This window comes from Pezoporus occidentalis, unplaced genomic scaffold, assembly GCF_034315485.1.
Source record: "Pezoporus occidentalis ecotype Australia unplaced genomic scaffold, CSIRO_AGI_Poc_V1 ctg128, whole genome shotgun sequence".
NCBI lineage: Eukaryota > Metazoa > Chordata > Aves > Psittaciformes > Psittacidae > Pezoporus > Pezoporus occidentalis.
In genome coordinates, this window is record NW_026913082.1 from 362,023 (window position 1) to 380,104 (window position 18,082).

General features: G+C 40.5%; 1 protein-coding gene across 11 annotated transcripts in view; it reads left to right on the forward strand.

The window, feature by feature from the left end:
• Positions 1–18,082, forward strand: part of CUNH7orf50 (chromosome unknown C7orf50 homolog) — a 131,803-nt gene that overhangs the window by 98,632 nt on the left and 15,089 nt on the right. For all 11 annotated transcript variants that reach the window (XM_062607966.1, XM_062607968.1, XM_062607967.1 and 8 more), the window contains one exon: positions 4,870–5,045. In XM_062607966.1, the coding sequence (XP_062463950.1) occupies positions 4,870–5,045 (176 nt within the window). The remainder of the gene's footprint in view (positions 1–4,869; positions 5,046–18,082) is intronic.

Genomic DNA, 18,082 nt, shown 5'->3' on the forward strand with positions numbered 1-18,082 from the left:
CTGGGATCAAATGTATTGTGTAAGACAGAAACAGGACGTTTTGCATGCTGATATCATGCACAGGGTATTTTTGGGGCAAAAGGCTGCTTGTCAGCGAAGCCATTACGTGACGGGTCGGTAGCTCCACGTCAGCTCGTGGTCAGTGAACAAAGCCCCTTTTGACATTTCTCTGTATTAAAAGTTATGAAATAACATGAACTTAATGAACAAACAAGGCGGTACAGTGCTCCTACTAGGAATTAAGCCATATCGTCCATTCCCACCTCTTTCTCCTTGGAGTTCAGACATTTGATGCCCTTTTTATACATTCGGCAGTCAAGTTATAATTTACTCCTCTGAATTTCTGATATTGCCTGCTTTGCTGTGGTACAGACTTGTGTGGCTGTGCTGGTAGAAAAGTCTGTTGGCTTTTGGAGGAGCTGGATTCACTGGTACTAATAAGTAGTAAATTTGGTGTTGTGGCTTGGTCTGTGGTTACTGCTGTACGTTTGGCAGAGAAGCTGAACCCCCTGAGCAGGCGGAAAGCTCAGACGGACCTACACAGACGAATCCCAAAGGCAAATTTGTAATAAATGAGTATTCAGTTCATTGTGGGATTTCTTCAGAGTTTCTGACTCTCTCAAGCTTATTCTTTGCTGGCAGCAGAAAACTGGGGATGCAAATTTAGGAGTTTTTGGAAGTGATGAGCCAGAAGGAGGAACAGAAATCTTTAGAAGATGTCTTCAATTTTACTCAAGTATGGAGCCAAGAACATTTGGGTAACTATGAATCTGGAAACAGATTAAAAAATGCACTTATTGCTCTGCTGAAACATAATACAATTAGTGTGCTGTTAATACCATCTTGGTACTGGTTACCCAGCTATTACGGTTCATAGTCCTCTGGCACTAAAAGCTTTTATGCAGATGCAGTCTCTGAAAAACTTCATCTGTTTGGTTTTGACACTCTTTCGTTTGCAGAAAAAGGGGTCAGATAACTGGAAGAAATCCTGTCTTGGGTACATCTTTCTGCCAGGTTCTCTTGCAGTTATTTTTCTCTGTTCTGAATCGCTTAGCAAGCGCTACTTTGCACTAGGAAATGCTTTACTGCAGTTTGAGATGGTTCCCCCTTTGGTACGGGTAAGCTGATTACTAAAGATCACCTACAAAATGTTTTAAATTTGTGCAGTATTTCCACATTATAAAGAATAGTGGAAACCTTTAACTGGTATCTAAAACTGCCACAGCTGAAGCCTCCAGATATTTTTAGTTGATGTCTGAGGCTATTTACAGTATATTACTGTGTTTACATACAATTCAGAAATTTAGAGGCTGGCATTGATGAAGGGCACTGGGTTGGCAGTCACAGCTCTTTGTATGCAGATGGACATGGTATAGTATGAACTTTGGAGTGTCTGAGCTGATAGCTCTGTACCCTTGCGAAGGTGATATGGGTTTTCATAAGCATGAGCGTTAAAGATTTGGGGGTCTGTCTTTTACTCACAATATGGCATCCAGTGGCAATACCCCTTTTAGCACCTTTTCAGGGCTTCTGGAAAGTGTCCAAGTGGAGGACTCCCACCTCCTTAATCACGAGAGAACACTGGCTCTCCTCTGAATGTCATTCATTCAAGTGTGCTGACCTAGCCTGACCCTGTTTAGATTGAGATCTAATGAGCCCACGATCCAAGGTGGTGTGGTAGCTCTCAGCAGGTTTTGCAAATAAGCAAGTGTTGTGTTTTTCTGGATGCATGTGGTTTAAATTTATCACGTCAATAAACAAGTGTCTCACGCTCAAATACAGACTTTACAATGTTGTAGTTAAGACTAAATGGTAGCACTACAAATTGCGATGTCACTTTATAAATATAGAAGGAGACAACATGGGATATTTATGACCTCGGAACAATGAAGTGCTGTTGGCTGGGTTTTTTTTTTAATTTAAATAATGATATAATACTTGAATTCTTAATGCAAGTGGATCACAAACTTTGGACACACTAATGGTTCAGGGAAAGCAAAACTGAAAAACAAGGCTGTTGATTTAAATAAGAGAGATGCACCAGTAGAGTATCAGAGATCATCCAAGCTAAAATAAATACAACTAGGCTTTAAATCCCAGCGAAAGGTTTGGTTTGGTTTGGTTTTCTTCTGAGTCCCAGGTTTTGGGGAAGGTTGGTTTTGGTTGTGTTGTTCTTTTATGAATTGTTATAAAACTGCCCTCTCCAGCTTCTGTGGAGAATGTGCCACCAAATGTAGGTGTTTTATGAAGCACATAAAAATTGAGGCTTTCAAATAAAAAGCCAGTCAAGGACAGATTGTGGTGTGTACTGCTGGATTAAATCAAGTTGGCATGGATGGGTAAAAGTGCAGTTGCAACTAGAAAAGCTGTCTGAGCTGTAGGATTGCAAGCGCTTTCACAGTCTGTGTGCTGGGAGTCCCAGATAGAAGCCTGATGAATCCGATTTTCCTTAGATGATGCTGTGGGCTAGCAGAAGGGACTGTAAATCCTAACTCTTTCATGCCCAGGACAGCATTAGCCTCACAGGGAGAACAGTTCTCTTGTTTCAGACAGCCCACAGTTGCATCCACAGCGATGCTGGAAACAAATGTTGTTAGGGCTCGGTATTTATGTTGGGACCTACAGGGAGGGAGCAACTTGTTTTGTTTTTAATGGAGCAGTCGGCGAGAGGGATAAAAAGCTTTTTGCTAATGCCAGGAATGCAGGGGGGAAGGGAAGGTACAGAGATACGCATTTACTGTAAGTATGAAGAAGCAGAGGCCTCTTTATCAGGCCAGCTCTAATGATGTGCCACAGTCACTTTATTTGAAAGCTTCATGGCTCACAGAAAAGTAAACAAATTCATTACATGATTTTTAAAAGATTAACCCTAGCGTGTCGTCTGTTGGGCAGCTGCCGCAGTCATCTTCTACAAACACTTTCTAAATGACCACCCTCAGTGTTTTCCTGGGCTTTGTGCGGCTGGGTTCTTGTTTTAGTAAGGACCAGGGTGGCTTTTCAACTGAAAACGTTGCTTCCTGTGTAACAGTTACATACCTACCTTCACCCTAAATGTTATTTTGTCCTCAGCACGAGTTAGAAAATGTCTTGTATGTAAATGGAACGTGTGTTGGGTTTTTGCATGTGTTTGCACAGGAATACTGGTTTTTCCATAAAAGTAGCTTGCAAGTATTTTAAACAAAAAAAACCCCACCCTAAATTCTCTTTACTGTCCCATGCGCAATTGTTCTAAGTTCTGCTTTATTGGCCTTTTCTGGTCTTTGAAAACAGAAAGTTGAAAAGATGAGGCAAACTAAAGTTAGACAATACATGAATTGACACTGAACAAATATTAGTCCTCAGCAGGTGTCTTTGTGTTCAGGTATTGCCTTGTTTAACTGCCCTTTGCTTGAACGTCAGCAAGAATACTGTTAAGAGCCAACATGTCAGGTTTTTCATTCGACTAACAGAAATTGATATAACAAACACTAAAGATTTTTGAGTTTATATGGCAGCTTCAGCCAGTTTTTCCATACAGCAATTGATCTTCTTGTGCATTCAGGTTGCAGTTATGGTTTCCTAGTCCAGGTGAGGAGGGAGCAGGGAGAGGAGGAAGAATGTTTCTCTCCCACTCAGTTTTGCCACTGTGGGTTTCCAGTGCTCTAGCAGAGGTCCTCACCTGGCAAGTGCAAAGCAAGTAAAGCTGCTGGATCGGAACTAAGTCCACTCTGTGAACAAAATCATTGTTCTTGGAGGTGGTGGTTAAATTCCTGGGGTTTATCTTCCCCATTCTTGGGATGTGAGATGCTAACACAGCTGCTGTAGCCCTGGGTGGTTCCTTCAGATTGCCTCGCTTGTCTCTGTGTGTGTACTCCATCAGTTTGTAGCTGAAGCGTCCAAGGGACATGCAGATTTGGCAGAAACACTACAAAATGTACTGTATTTATTTTGAGCAGAAGAATTATGGATTTAAAAAACAAACACGTGCAGTCTCCCATTATTCTGTCCCTGTCATATAGTAGTCTGCTTCAAAGCCCATTTGTGTACAGCTAAGGTAGACATTTCCTGGGCCACCTTACATCCATGCCATTTCCACTGCTGTCAGTGGGTAGTTTTCCCCTACCCAGAGATCCCATTTTCTTACAAATATAGCCTGGCCTTGCAGGAAGCTGTCCCTTGCTCAGGTTGTCTTACTGAACCCTGTAACTGTTGCTGAGCAAGTGGATTAGTTAATGGAGTTATTCACAAATCATTACTGTCCTTGTGCATACCTTTAGCCTGCGTTTTATGGTAGTGCCTGACCATGGAGGTGGCTGAGAAGCACCTTCGATACGTTTGGTGAAGGTATCAAAGTTTTCTTTGGGACTCTCTGAGATCTGTAACTATCATATAAGCTAAGTAGCACCACCCGTCTTGGACTTAGAAGTATCTAAAAGCAAGACCAGGACAGTTAAAGAGTCTTGTTTGAAGAATTCCATACTTTTGGTTGCTTGGTTGGTACTGGGAGGTAGCGCAGAAGAGGTGGCTTCATAGTGTCCAAATCCCTCCTGCTTCCCAAGGTACACAGGGCTTTGCACAACCAATATTATGTATGTTTAATATATATCTAGAAGGTGCTCCAGTTACCATACTGCTGAGAACAGTAGAGTCATCTGGAGAGGGCAGTTCTAAGGCTTCTTCAAGTGCAGCATTTACAGTCCTGTGAATTGAGCAGAGTAAAGAGGTGATGGAAGTATAATGAACAGTAAAATTATGAACCTTGAAGCTTCTGGTTTTAAGTATTATCTGTGTCCTTTCATTGCATGTGCAAAGTAGGCATAATTGCTTTTATGCGTATTATTTTCACTTTCCTATAGAAATATTAATACTTGATTTAAATGTTTTTTTCAGGCAACAGAAGAAGAGGAAGAACTTACTGCAGAGGAAAAGAGGAAACTGGAAAGAAAATTAAAAAAAGAGCGCAAGAAGAAGGAAAAGCAGCTGATGAGGGAAGCTGGGATCTCTATCAAAAAGGTGGAGCCCAAAAAGCAGTCAGGATGTGAGTTGGCTCTGGCCTATTTAACCAGGTAGGACTAGTAAAACCACTGCAGGTGCTCCCCACAGGAGTAAGCTGTAAACTGTGCCAGAAACCCAGAACAAGCTGGACCAAGTAATAACACATTAAAGGAAATTGCTGCAGTTAAGTATTAAGTTAATGTTTCATCTCAGTTGACACCCAAGCATACAGTTGATCACCCTTTTGTATTTATATCACAGGAAGAACTGAGAGATGTTAAGTACGGTGCAAACATTTTATAGAGAAAGACAGCTCCTGTCTTTCTGATCATGTAGTTGATATATAAATACCACTGGGTTAGCTGCAGTTACAAAGATGAAAGGCACGTTGCAGAAAAGATTGCACTGAGGAAATTAGTTCTGTTTCTGGAGTGCACTGTTCTAAGCAAAGGAGTTCCAGTTGTTCTCTTTATATAAGCAAATTGCATGAAGTGGTTGAGCATTACGGAGTCTGAATTTAACCGCCTGCATGATGTTTAGATATTTGCAAATCAAAATGGGATTATGCTGCTATTTTAAAGTTAACAGAGTACAATGCCTTATTTTTGCATACCAAAGTATACATCAAATATAGTGGCTGATTTCAGAATACAAGCAATTACTTCATCTAGTTATTTAGAATACTCAGTATTCCAACATAAAGCAAAGCGTATGCTTAAACCAAAGAACTACAGCAAAGCATTCACATCACAGTACCCTTCAGACAGTAAGAAGTCATGTATAAACAGGACAAAAGTGCTTATTTTTTTTCAAACTGCAAAATATGCCCTGTCTGTCAGACCTCCAGCAGGCTGGTGTGTTACAAATAGCATTTTACCCCATGGACTAATTCCAGGGTCGCATCTCTGGCCATGCTCAAAACTGAAGCATCCAGACAGTCTGAATTGTTACTTACCACTCTCAGTGGGGAGGGAGGAAATTAACTGCATTCCAGGCAGAGGGACACGTGCATTTTTGTTGCATAACCCACAGCATGCAGTGATAGCAAAATGACAATAATATTTTTGATCCGGAAAACAGCTGGAGGACTTCACCACTGGTTTGAACTGCAAATGGATTGACAGTTGGCTTTGAACCGTCTGCTCAGACTATACTCTGCTATGTGTGCTAGTAAGTGGTGGATCTCTAGATTATGGATTTCTGGTTTGGGAAGCAAAGGAACAAGCTGTAGGGTTTTGCTTGATACTCCACCATTATTTGGAAGGAAGAAGTCCTTTACTGTAAGGATGGTGAGGCACTGGAATAGGTTGCCCAGGGAGGTTGTGAATGCTTCATCCCTGGCGGTGTTCAAGGCCAGGTTGGACAGAGCCTTGGGTGCCATGGTTTAGTGTGAGGTGTGTCTGCCCATGGCAAGGGGGCTGGAACTGGATGATCTTGAGGTCCTTTCCAACCCTAACTATTCTATGATTCTATTCTATGATTTGTATGGACTTTTCACCTTGTTAGGTGACAGTATATGAAACTGTAATTGAACTAATATTTGAACCAGTTTAACTCCAGAGTTTCACTTAGCCTGTACCAAATGACCTTGAAATAGTAAATCTGTTATGTCATTTGAACTTGTAATACACAGTTCAAGGGCTATATGTACAGCAGTAGGTTGTGAGGGATTGTTTCAGCAACAGACAGTTTGAATTTTGTAGACTTAACAGGGACAGTCATAAGATGCTGAACTGCCAAGCAAACATAACCATAGACTCTGTTCTAGCCCAAAACATGCTGAGACCATCTTCCACCATTGTAAATTACAGAAAAATAGCTTAATCCTTTCACACCGCAGATGTTTTTTCAACCCAGCAAGACTGAAAACAGAAACAACTGTATTTAAAGTGATCAGAGAAGTACTGTATTAGCTGGGGAAGGGAAACTAAAATCCAAGCTCTGGAAGTCCATTGCAAAACTCCCAGCAACTTTAGTGGGTCAGGGATTTCAGTCTACATGTTTTTGTAGGGCTACAGGCATGAATAATATGTGGGAGGATAAATTAAGTGTATAGATGAAGAGATGAATATAATTGGAACTAAACAAAAAGGTGCTGTGGATTTATATTTTGCCCCACCTACAATAAAAATCCTTGCATGACATAAGGGTTGCTAAGTGAAGTGGCATCTTCATTCCCTGATGACATGTGAATCTCCAGTAGGACAGGTGGAACTTGAAGTACCGTATGATGACTGAAAATACCCTTTTTATTTATTAAGAGACTATTTGCTGTATGAGACTACAACCGTATAAGGTGGTAGCCTATGACAGGAGAATAATTGGGTTTATTTTAGTGAAATTTGCTTTGATAACTTCAAAAGAAAAACGTTAGAAACCATTCAAAAGATTTTTTTGTTACCCAGACTTTTGACTTTTGCAAGGGAAAATGAAACTTATTTTGTAGGCCATACATATATTTAGAAGTAGTGGTTCCCTCAGAATGCAGAATCATCTTTTCTGGTATGTGGAATTCTTCACCAGAAGAATAAATTTCTGTTTCAAGCAGTAAGATCAGGGAGAATTAGCAAGATTTTAATTGGAGGAAATAAAACGTAACTAATAAAAGGAGGGGTCCTGTGCTTATAGAAGGCCCTGCTTCTGCAATAGCTCTGTATGTTCCATTTTAAAAATGAAGTGGGAGTAGCAGGCAGCCCACAGGCAGCGCTTCTCGCTTCGCTGAGACACAAAGTGACTGTCAGAAAGATGTGCCTCATCTTTTTAGTTGAGAGGAGGTAATGAAGAGAGCATTAATGGGAGGGAGGAAGGCAGGCAGCGTGTGGGGGGCAGGACTGCTAATTGCATACTGCCCTTCCTGACAGCTTTAGGACCAGCACTGCAGCAACAGGGCTGGATTCAGAGTGATGCTTAGCACAAGGAGCAGTGCTAAACCAAAGCATGTGGCTGTCTTTGGTAGCACGGTTTATGTGAGCCCCTGTTGGGGGTCTTTGTAAACCTCCTTGCTGCTGGGCACAGTGTGCCACAAGCTAACCAGTTCTTCCAGTTTTCCAGGTTTGTTATTTGAATCTAAAAACAAATAATCCTTGATTCCTTGCCAGCCTCCAGAGAGGTCAAATTATCATTTTGTTGGAGGGCCATCCTAGAAATTGAGAGAGGCTTTTTCCCCCCATTTGTACGGGATGGCAACATGCAACAGCAGCTGACGCCAGCTATCAAACTGCAGCCTCCAGCCATATCTGAGGGTGCTGAAGGGTCTCCCTGTTGAGCTGGGTGACATTCGATAGACCAGGCTTTTCAGCTGCTTTCTCATTTGAATGAGACCAGAATGAGCAGGAACCAGGTTTTGTACTCCTGATAGAGGAGAAGCAGCCAAATGGCTCCTGTTATTTTCCTCTTTTGCTTTCTGTTGACATGTGGGAAAAGGAAAAGGGGAGAAAAAAATGTCTTTGCTTCACCAATTTTTATCTCACCTTTTCCGTTGATGAGATAAGCTCAGGCAGTTTCCCAATGCAGTTCTGTCTAACGCAGCAATCGTGGCATGCCTGTGGAAATAGAAGAAAGCCTACTACAGTCAGATTCTCCAGCTGGCTGGGGAGCAAAGAGAAAGATCTGAAGATATATAAAGGATTAAAAATAGGGAGCTAAAGTGAAGCAGAAAGGTTATATAACTGCAAGAAGGAAAATAGAAAATGTGGAATAATGAAAAAAATCCGGAGTGGTACTGAACAGAAGAGGGAAAACCTGTAAAATTACTGCAGAGGAATAGGGAAAAGCAGCACTGAGAAAGTATTAGTGGTTAAATAAACCGCACAAGTCTCTTCCTTTTAATGATGCCATGCCTTTTTTCTTTATGATGATAAGTGATGATTCAGGTTTAAAGCCAAGATTAGAATGTTCATTACTGTGATTCTTAGAAAACAGAAAATAGAAAATCATCTTTTTCTGAGCACTAAGTGCCTTCAAGTGAAAAGATGTTGCAATTCATGAAAATGGTAATTAGACTTAATTATAACCTAACTGACCTTCTGTGGTGTTAAAATGCTGGCAGAACTTGTTTGTCTTGGCAAGCCTCTCTCTCCTGGAATGCTTCTGTTCTTGTGTTTGGCTTAGAAAGTTCATTGCTATATGGATCCGCACATATGGTTTTCTCCATCACCCATCAAAGGGATAGACAGAGATCTGAAAAGATGTCACTGGCAGTATGTGGAATTACAAGATTAATATCAACCAAGGTAGAAGTAATAGATAATATTATCTGGATATTGCTGTGAATTACCTAAGCCTTGAGTTTTATTTATCATGTGTTTAAACTTTAAAAATAAGCTGCTGAAGCATGTTTCTTTTCTTTCTGTAATGGTTTATATTATACTAGTAATACATGTCACCAGAATGTTTCCCATGCATTGTCGTTTCAGTTTTCTTTGTAGATCTTACTTTCCCCATCCCTAATTTAAATGTAGGTGAGATTCAGAGAATGTCAGGGATTTTTTTAAAGATACCCATAAGAATAATACAAAGCAAGGGCACGTTACAGAAGCACAAAAATGAGGGACAGTCAGAATTTCCCATCGAGAGAGGAAACAGTCTGACTCTGCAGAACACAAGGTGGGTTTTGCTGAGTGCAGTGGTGCTGCTGCTGAAAACAGTGTAGAGCCAAGGGTGGTTGTTTATCTGCTGTGTTTGCAGAATGGAAATAGATCCCAGTCCTCCATCAAACTTTATAACAAACAGTGCCAAGCATAGGAGATTTTAAAGCTGGAACATAGTTCTTCCTTTCAAAGAATACAGAAAGCTGAGGGGTGGTTGCTATAAGCATCTACTTTGATACTTTGATATTTTTAATACTATTTCTCTTCTCTATGTATATATGTTATAAATAAAAGTAGCATGATTAAAGTATATCAGGTTTTTACTTCTGTTGGACCAGAAGCCATGTGGAGAAGGGCATTAATAAATGGTGGCTTAGTGTTCACTCAGTGTTTGCATCCAAGAAGAGGGTTGTGCTGGGCAGGGAAGAGGGCAGCAGCATTTGAGATTCGTGGCCAAACAGCTGAGATGACTGTGGCCCTTTAGGAAATCACAAGACAATTCATCCTACCACATTTGCGGCCAAGTGACTCTACTGGGAAAGCTTCCGAGCAAATACAACCACACTTATTAATGCTGAAAACCAGTTTCTATATTTAAAGTGCATTGAATGGGCTTGTGTCAGATTTAGCTTGTTTCGTTGAAGCTGTTTTTTCCTCTCAAAGGGTAAGTATTTTTTAGCTGTGGTCAGTGGTGACTTGATGTTTGGTTCTGAACTTATTTAAGTAATTTTTATGCTGCTGGCCTTAATCTTTATTCATTTCAAACTTGTTGATGTTTCACCATCAATGTCTGAAGTTTTTAGATATTAGAAGTGATTGATGCACTGGAAATGTAAACATACACAGATCTTTTTTCCTCCCTCCAGAGACAGGCTCCTTGGGTTTGATAACAACTAACATTAGCATTTAGTGTCATTTCTCCTTCCCCCACCCTCTGGGATGGAGAATGAGTTTTCTTCCTGATAGGGAGGTGCAGCATACATAAAAGCTCATCAGTTATCTCGAGCTTCATAAAATATTGGAGAACTGCTCAAGTGATGAATCTCAATTAGCCTGTAGCAAAAAATAGTATGTGAACGTAAAGAGAAACCATTGTAATGAGACAGAGTGATGTTACTGAATTCTCTTCAACAGCTGGGCCTTTAAGGTGTCTTGAAAGAACTGCTTTTCCTCAAAGATTAGGGGAATCTTGGTGGAGGCAAGTTTTGCTTTAATAATCGTAGGGCTACTTTTTAAAGGTTCTGGGGCAAGCATTAACTATGGATGTAATTAATCTATTCATACAAGCTTTTAGTCATTTTGTCACATTCATTAGTTCCGTAAGAAGCCTCATGAATCCAGAGAGTCAGATACAGGATAAATTAGCATTTGGCGTTGTTCTGCGGCTGTTTTATATGACCTTGTGCAGGCGCTTGCTACTATCTGATTTCAAAGGCTTGCACTTTTCCTAATACTCTGGAGATCAGTGAATTTGTTTTAGCACTTCTCCAACTTTCTATATTGCTTGACTTCTAATTTCTACCAGGGCCTGACCTGCCTCTAAGTGGGATTCTTCTCCTTGACCTAAATCAGCACGTCTGTAAAACTGAATGTTTTCCAACTGATGTTAATAGTTGGACAGACCTTCCTTATTTTGAAGGAAGCCACTATCTCTGTTTGCAGCAGAGTAGTCTCATGTTATTAAGAGTGACTTACCTTATCATTATCCTACACTCCCTTGTGTAACTTCAGTACCCCATGGCATCTGATGAAGCCGCCTCAGTTTGTTTGCAGTTCCCTAGCAGCCCTGGCATTACTCACAAACTCTACAAAGCTCTCTGTTGCAATGCCCACACCTTTCCTATTTTTAGGGTGCTGGTATGCCAGCAGTTATTCTTGTGGGGGTAGGCAGAGATGGCATATTTGCTTCACAGATTTGATTCTACTTAGCACACTCAAGCATACTACGTTCTGCAGAAGGCAGAACTTGCTGTTAGGTATAGGAAGCAGAAAAATTGCTCTGCTGTGTTGGACCTGGGACTGAGCAAGGCTTTCTAAGTCACTATCGCCCCCACCCATCCTGGTGTTTGCATCCTTTACATGGCTTTATCAGTTTTCTCAATCTTGCTGCCCCTTTGGTGAAGCAGTACATCCATAATCCTTCATCTGTTGCTAGTTCTTCCATACACTGACGTGTTCTGTTGTTCTTTGAACTCCCGAGTCTGTGAAAGTCCTGGAAATGCAAGACCTGGAAGCAAACATGCTGTTTTGCTGGAGCCACCTTCCAGCTTCACACAGGAGGGACTGAGAGTCTGTGATTCCTTCCTGCTCCTTGTCGCTCCGGGTTTGGTCTGTGGCTTACAACTTTGGATTCTTCTTTGAGCCGTAGCACATTGAGACTTCACATTTAATTTGCTGCATATTAAAAACCTTCGGGTTTCTTTTCTCCCCTCAAACTGTTACTCAGTTTTGTGTTAATGACAGTGTTGGCATAAACATGCCAGCTATAGCCATAATAAATTTTTCACTGGCTGTAAAAGGGACAGTGCTTCTCATCTTACTTCAGCCTGGCTGCAGCAAGTCAGATACCCTCCTGTTTCAGAGCTGGCTTTACAATATACATTTCCAGATGTTATTGTTCTCATTATCATCTTGTTATTCAAACCATGCATTTAGGATTCTGTGAATGTCACGTTACACTCTCGGTAATAGCACCATACAGCTTTTGCCTGTTTAATCAAGATGTCTGACGGCAGCCAGACTTGATGATTTTCAGCCCCTACGATACACTCTCTGGCTTCTGGATTCACTTTGCTGTATCTTGATAGCAAATGATACACAGAACCGTGTTGGAGCCATGCCAGTGATTTTCTAACCCCTTCATGACATCCCCAGGATGTCATATTGTTCAAGAATTGCTTTTATTAACTTCTTGGTGGGTTAGCTGCTTTTTGTGGTTCTAATGCAATAATTTCACTGCTTTGCAAGAAGCAAGTTAACATCTTAATTTAGTAAGTGCATGCAGATTACTGTTCCTTATGGATATCTAATCTCTTTTCCACCTATAAATACAGCTATCCAGGCTGAGTGATCCAGGTTTTGCCTGATGAAGGCTCACCTTAAAAAGGAATGCAGCATTTACAGTCTGCAGCTCTTCCATTCGAGTCCAACTTTGCAGTGCAGGTGGTTAAAGAGATGCTGACACTGAACAGAAGAAAGTGCCTGCATAGCACAGTGCTGTGCAGAAATACCAGCTCGAGTCTGGAAGCTGAATAACCAGGTTAAAACCCAGATGAGCCTGAATTAAGAAGTCATGGCTTGTTGCAAATGAGCTCAGGCACAGCATGGTGGTGGTTTGTAAGTTGTACCACTTCCAGTGCCAGAGCGGGCACCAAGGCTTCTTCAGCTGTTACTGAAGATAAACTTGTCAGTTAAAGCTAATGCTGACAAATAACAGTGTTGTTTACTATGTAATGCTAAAACCAGCAACCAAAAGTAAGAACAAAAACCAACTTTAAGTAGCTTGGAGCCAATCTTGGCTATTTTTACCAAGAAATTCTGGGAAGAAAGTGAACCATAGGAGTATATTCTGGGTATCAGTAATACTTTTACTGGAAATGCTCCAGATGGACAGAATTGCTCGTTTAATGTCATTTCAGTCACTTCAGGCAAGTATTGTCCATATTGGCGTATCTGGGTGTATTTTGCCATTTCTAGCTTGCTGGGTAAGCAGCTCTGTTTCTAGAGACAAAACATTCTGAAATACCAAGGTGTAAGACTTTTAAACTTTGTTGCATGTGGAAGTTCTCAGATGCTGCAGATATCTCTGTGGTATTTTCAACTCATTGAGAAGTAGGAAGCTTTAAAAACATCAAGGATTGCATGATTTTCCAGCCAAATTAGTAAATGCTAATGATGCAACTCATTCAGCTGAGCTTTGGAAGAGCAGCTGGACTAGCACTACTTTCCCTGAACCAGATCTCTTATGGCTTAGATATTCTTTTCTGTAGGGAATGGTTTTGGAGTAGCTTGCTTAGCCCTAACATATGGCTTAAGAGGAGAAAGCAAAGGAAGCTCATGTCCATACTAAATTTTTCTCCATCAGAGTCAGGAGCTGTTCTGTCTCCCTAAATCTGCTCATTGCCCTGCTTATGGCAGAGGAAAGAGATTTCCATAACCATAAGTGGTCACTAAATTTAAGAAAAGGGGAGAAATAGATGAGGAAACACTAATCCTGCTTTATGGCTCCGAATCAAATAATTTGTCTTTCTAAATCTTTGCATAATTTTATGGCAGGTCACAAGGACACAGCTCAAAGCATATTTCAGGAGAAGCTGCGGAGTGATTTACTTTGAAACCTTCTGTCTCTTTGTGCTTCTCCCATTTTTTTCAGTGTGAAACAAAGCTGTCAAAATATTTACTTGGGCATTTTGTTCAGCCATTCTCAGGGGGAAATACTGTGGTTAATAGCATCATTAACATGAAGCCACAAATGTTTTTGTCTGACATCTGTCATTTACAGGATCAGCTGAAAAATATATTCTTGAATAACCAGACCAATCTTTAAAGGGATTTTTTTTTTTTGCTTTTAAAAATTATTTTCTCTATCTTCTCCCTTTCATAGTAATGGTAATTTGCTTTTCCACAGTACCTTTCCTGATAGCATATCATGACTGTGTTCTGTTAAAATAAATGAAAAAATATTTTGACACTAATGTATTCACTCTTGTTATGACAACTTTTGAGAAATTGTTATATTACCCCATTTTTCAGATAGGTAAAATTAAACAGTGATGAAGTCTGTGACTCACCAAGGTCCTTGTACTATCTGAGGGTCTCCTTTCAAACAAGTGACACAAGGGAAACTAGGCATAAAACTTGCATCTCATCTGAACGCAGGCTCTGTTTTCTTTGGCCCTACAACAACTCTAGTCCCAACAGACCTGTAGGATTTTCTCAATTCCTTATTCTGACAGGGGAGTTTGCATGTTTTTTTTTCTGTAGTGGCATCTCCAGACATTCTTAAAGGCCATTAGCACCTATACTATCTCTGGGTGGGCACACAATGTGTGTGGATTAATATTCCAAACCCTTCTGTGATTGGGGTCTCCTTGCAGTTGTGATCCTTTGTAGGATTGCTGCACATGACCAATGCAGCTTTATTCCACTTCATTGCTGCTGGTAAAACTAGGAACAACATTTCCTGAGTTAGCCAGCTGGAGGTTGCAGACAGCACTTTTATTCCCCATCACATATGTAAGAATTTTCTCCTGCATATAATGATGTATCAGATGAGATTGGTGGCTCTTAAACTGACTTGTTCTCATGGGCCCAAGGAGGCTTCCCATGCATTCCTGGTTAACAGATTTTTTCCAAAGGTTAGTTTGCCTTTATCTATTTATAATATTTGCAGTAGGATGTTTGAGTTTCCTCATTTTCACATATATGTTGCCGCAGCTATAAATTGCATTAGCGGTAATTAACTGTCGTGCTGTAAAGTGCTTCCTAAGTTAGGAAAAACTAGATTATGTGTGTGAAGTCCATAAATATTGGGGTAAAAATAGTTAAGGTTTCTTTGCCCGATTCTCTTTCCTGTAAAATAACGTCTTTATTTCCAAACCTAGTTAAGAAAATTTAATGCATCCTCTCTTAATGACTCTCATTTCCAGTAAAATAAAATTTAGTATAAATGAATTTTCTTAACAGTTTATTAAATGTCGCCATTAGATATTTCTCAGTGAGATCCAGCTTTCATCTGTCCATAGTATTATATAAAAGAGGTTGCATCTAATTGAATGATTATGCAGCTTTAATAAATTATTTCATCTGAAATGACTTTCAGAAACCTTGTGAGATGTATTGGGGAAATTCAGAAGCAGAAGTCTTTAATAACAGGCCAGTCTCCTTCAACTGTATCCTGACAGTAACTAGACACGCTCATTGCTCACTGAAGCTCTGAGTGCTCAACACTTCACACAATCACTTTGACCTTTTCCATTTGTCTTGAGGAAATCTCATGCACTATTCAGGTCAGCTAAAACCAGAATAATTAAAATTGCCCATATCACATTTAAATGTTACAACAAAGTAGCTCTTGATATTTTTAAACTAAAAGCAGACTGCAGGGATTATTTATTTTAGCGAAATTCTGTTTGCAGTTGGGAGTTTATTGAAGGTGTATGAGGCATAGCTTCTTCCTCCCAGCCTCTGAAGCCTGCTTTCTCCTGGCTCTCTAAACTCCTTGCTTAGCGCCTGGCTCCGAGCCCAGGCATCCCATCCTTAACCCATCTTCTGGGTCTGAGAAAAGGTGTTCTGTACTCACCCATCTTCCATTCAAGCTGTGTTCTTGACATGGCAGAAATGCAAAAAAGAAGGTTTTATGTTTTCCCTCTGTCATAAAATTTACATCTAGGAGAGCTAACACTGCTGCTCACTTCCTCAAACACATTCAAGCTATTCATCCAGTGCCCAAATACTCACAATAGTGGCGAGTAGTTTTGTAGCTCTGGAGAATCATTTAGTCTGGTCAGCCAAAGCCAAAATTAAAGTTTAAAATGCAGTTGGCAACGATTATTAATCAATTAGCTCCAGGGAGCTGTCAGGGCTTCCAAGCCAGAGTTAGAATAACCAGCAATAGTTTTGAAATAATAAAACTGGATCCTTAATAAAACTCGTCTCCTGCTCCACACGTTTATTAATGTGACGATGCCTGAAAAGGTATCAGTAATTACTTTTATATGAATAAAATTGAATTGGAATGAGAGCCATCTGCAGGAAGCAGTAATTGGCAGATCAGCCTCTTTAAGCACAGATTACTTAAAATCATAGTAGTGCAATGCACATCACAGGATATTAGAAGAGGAGAATCTGATACTGTCCTGAATACTGTAGTGCAGCAGCAGATTTTATTATGCAGTGAGAGATACCTGAACATAGCAGCTAAAAATCAAGAAAATGTAAGTGGGCTGTCAGCTGCTGTACACTTTTAGGGTGATCTTGATGTTTTCATTGGCTTGCCCCTTTTTAGAGCTCTTCTGCAGAAAGAAGAATAAATCATTCTGTAAGGTTACAATTTAGGCGATTCCAATGGCTCAGGGTCTGCAACACTCCTTCTGCCTCTGCCATGCTTCCTAATGATGCAGGCATGCAATGTCCAAATTGGGATGTAAAAAATGACAAGGGTGGTTGATGGGTCATTTTTTTCGTTTGAAAGCTTCTATACACGTCCTTGCTGTTGGTCCAGAATAACCCCAAATGTGGTATCCTCTCAGATGCACTGTCAAAGCCGTCTGTGTGATGGGTTATTTGAAGAGGGATTCCTGTAACGATGATGAGCTATGTCTAATTAGGCAGTGCATTTAGGGCTGTCATCCACATTAATAAATACTTGTTCTTCAAGACTGTCCTAAGAGAGCTCAGTTAAGTAAAGGGCCGAGGTAAGAATTTGACAATCCAGGATGTCTTGTGTATGCCTATAGAACATCATCACAAGAGTAAGCCAGTGCTGTGCAAGAGGTTCAAGGCCAGTCCTGCAGCAAGCCCTGTTGGGAAGTCTGCAGGAACAGGATTTGAATCTTGTGGGATGGGAAGGAGGCCAGTTGGGCTCCCTGCAACTGGGACCAGATATCCTGGGTGCTGAGAGTCAGAAAGGAGTGTGCATGATGCTAGGACTTAGCACGGGTAGCCATTTGGTACACAGGGAACTCGTTAGTGTAATGAGAGAGCATTGCTTTTTCATATTATAGTCAAATGGTACTCTGGAGTTTGGAACTGCAGAAGAACACTTCTGATCCTGTTGGCTGTGGAAGCCCATTAGGTCTTTCCAAAGGTAAAACAGCACAGAAACAGCCAACCTGGAGTTAACAAGACCTGGTTATAAAAAGCAATGCATTTTCAGCAGTGTTGCTGATCAGAGGTCCAGCTGGATTAGACACCTTCACAGGGTGCCATTCTCATTATGTAGCTTCAGGGCTTCTTAACATAGCCCATGCATAATAACTGAGTAACACAAACTTTCAACACGGTATATTGAGCAGTAAGTTGGCACTTTGGCATCCTGGCTGGTTCAAAGCAAAATTGATCAAGCCAGCATCTTCAGTATTTGGTCCTTCTCCAAGGGGTCATTTCTTCATCCTTCCTCAAAAACTTTCACTGGTAAATAAAGGTGGTTTCTCATCCAGCATTTTCTTCAGCACTACTGTAAGGAAAACCATGATATTTTCATAGATTTTTTGGTGTTTTCTTGTTAAAAGCCAAAAGTTAGTTTTGTTTTGTTTGTCAGGGTTTTTTAATAATTGCTAGCTTTGAGATAGGCCTTAAAGTTATTCTGACTTTTTAATCATGTTAGTAAATATTTGACTTCTGATAGCAGCTTTTTGTAGCTTGTCTAATTCTTCTTTCATTACCACTGTAATATTCTAAGTATAACTGGTATAGGTATGAGCCAGCACTGCTGAAACAACAGGATTTTTTGTATAGACACCCAGAACAAGATTAGGGTATATTAATGCCTCACTAGCTGTATACACATGACTAGGTAT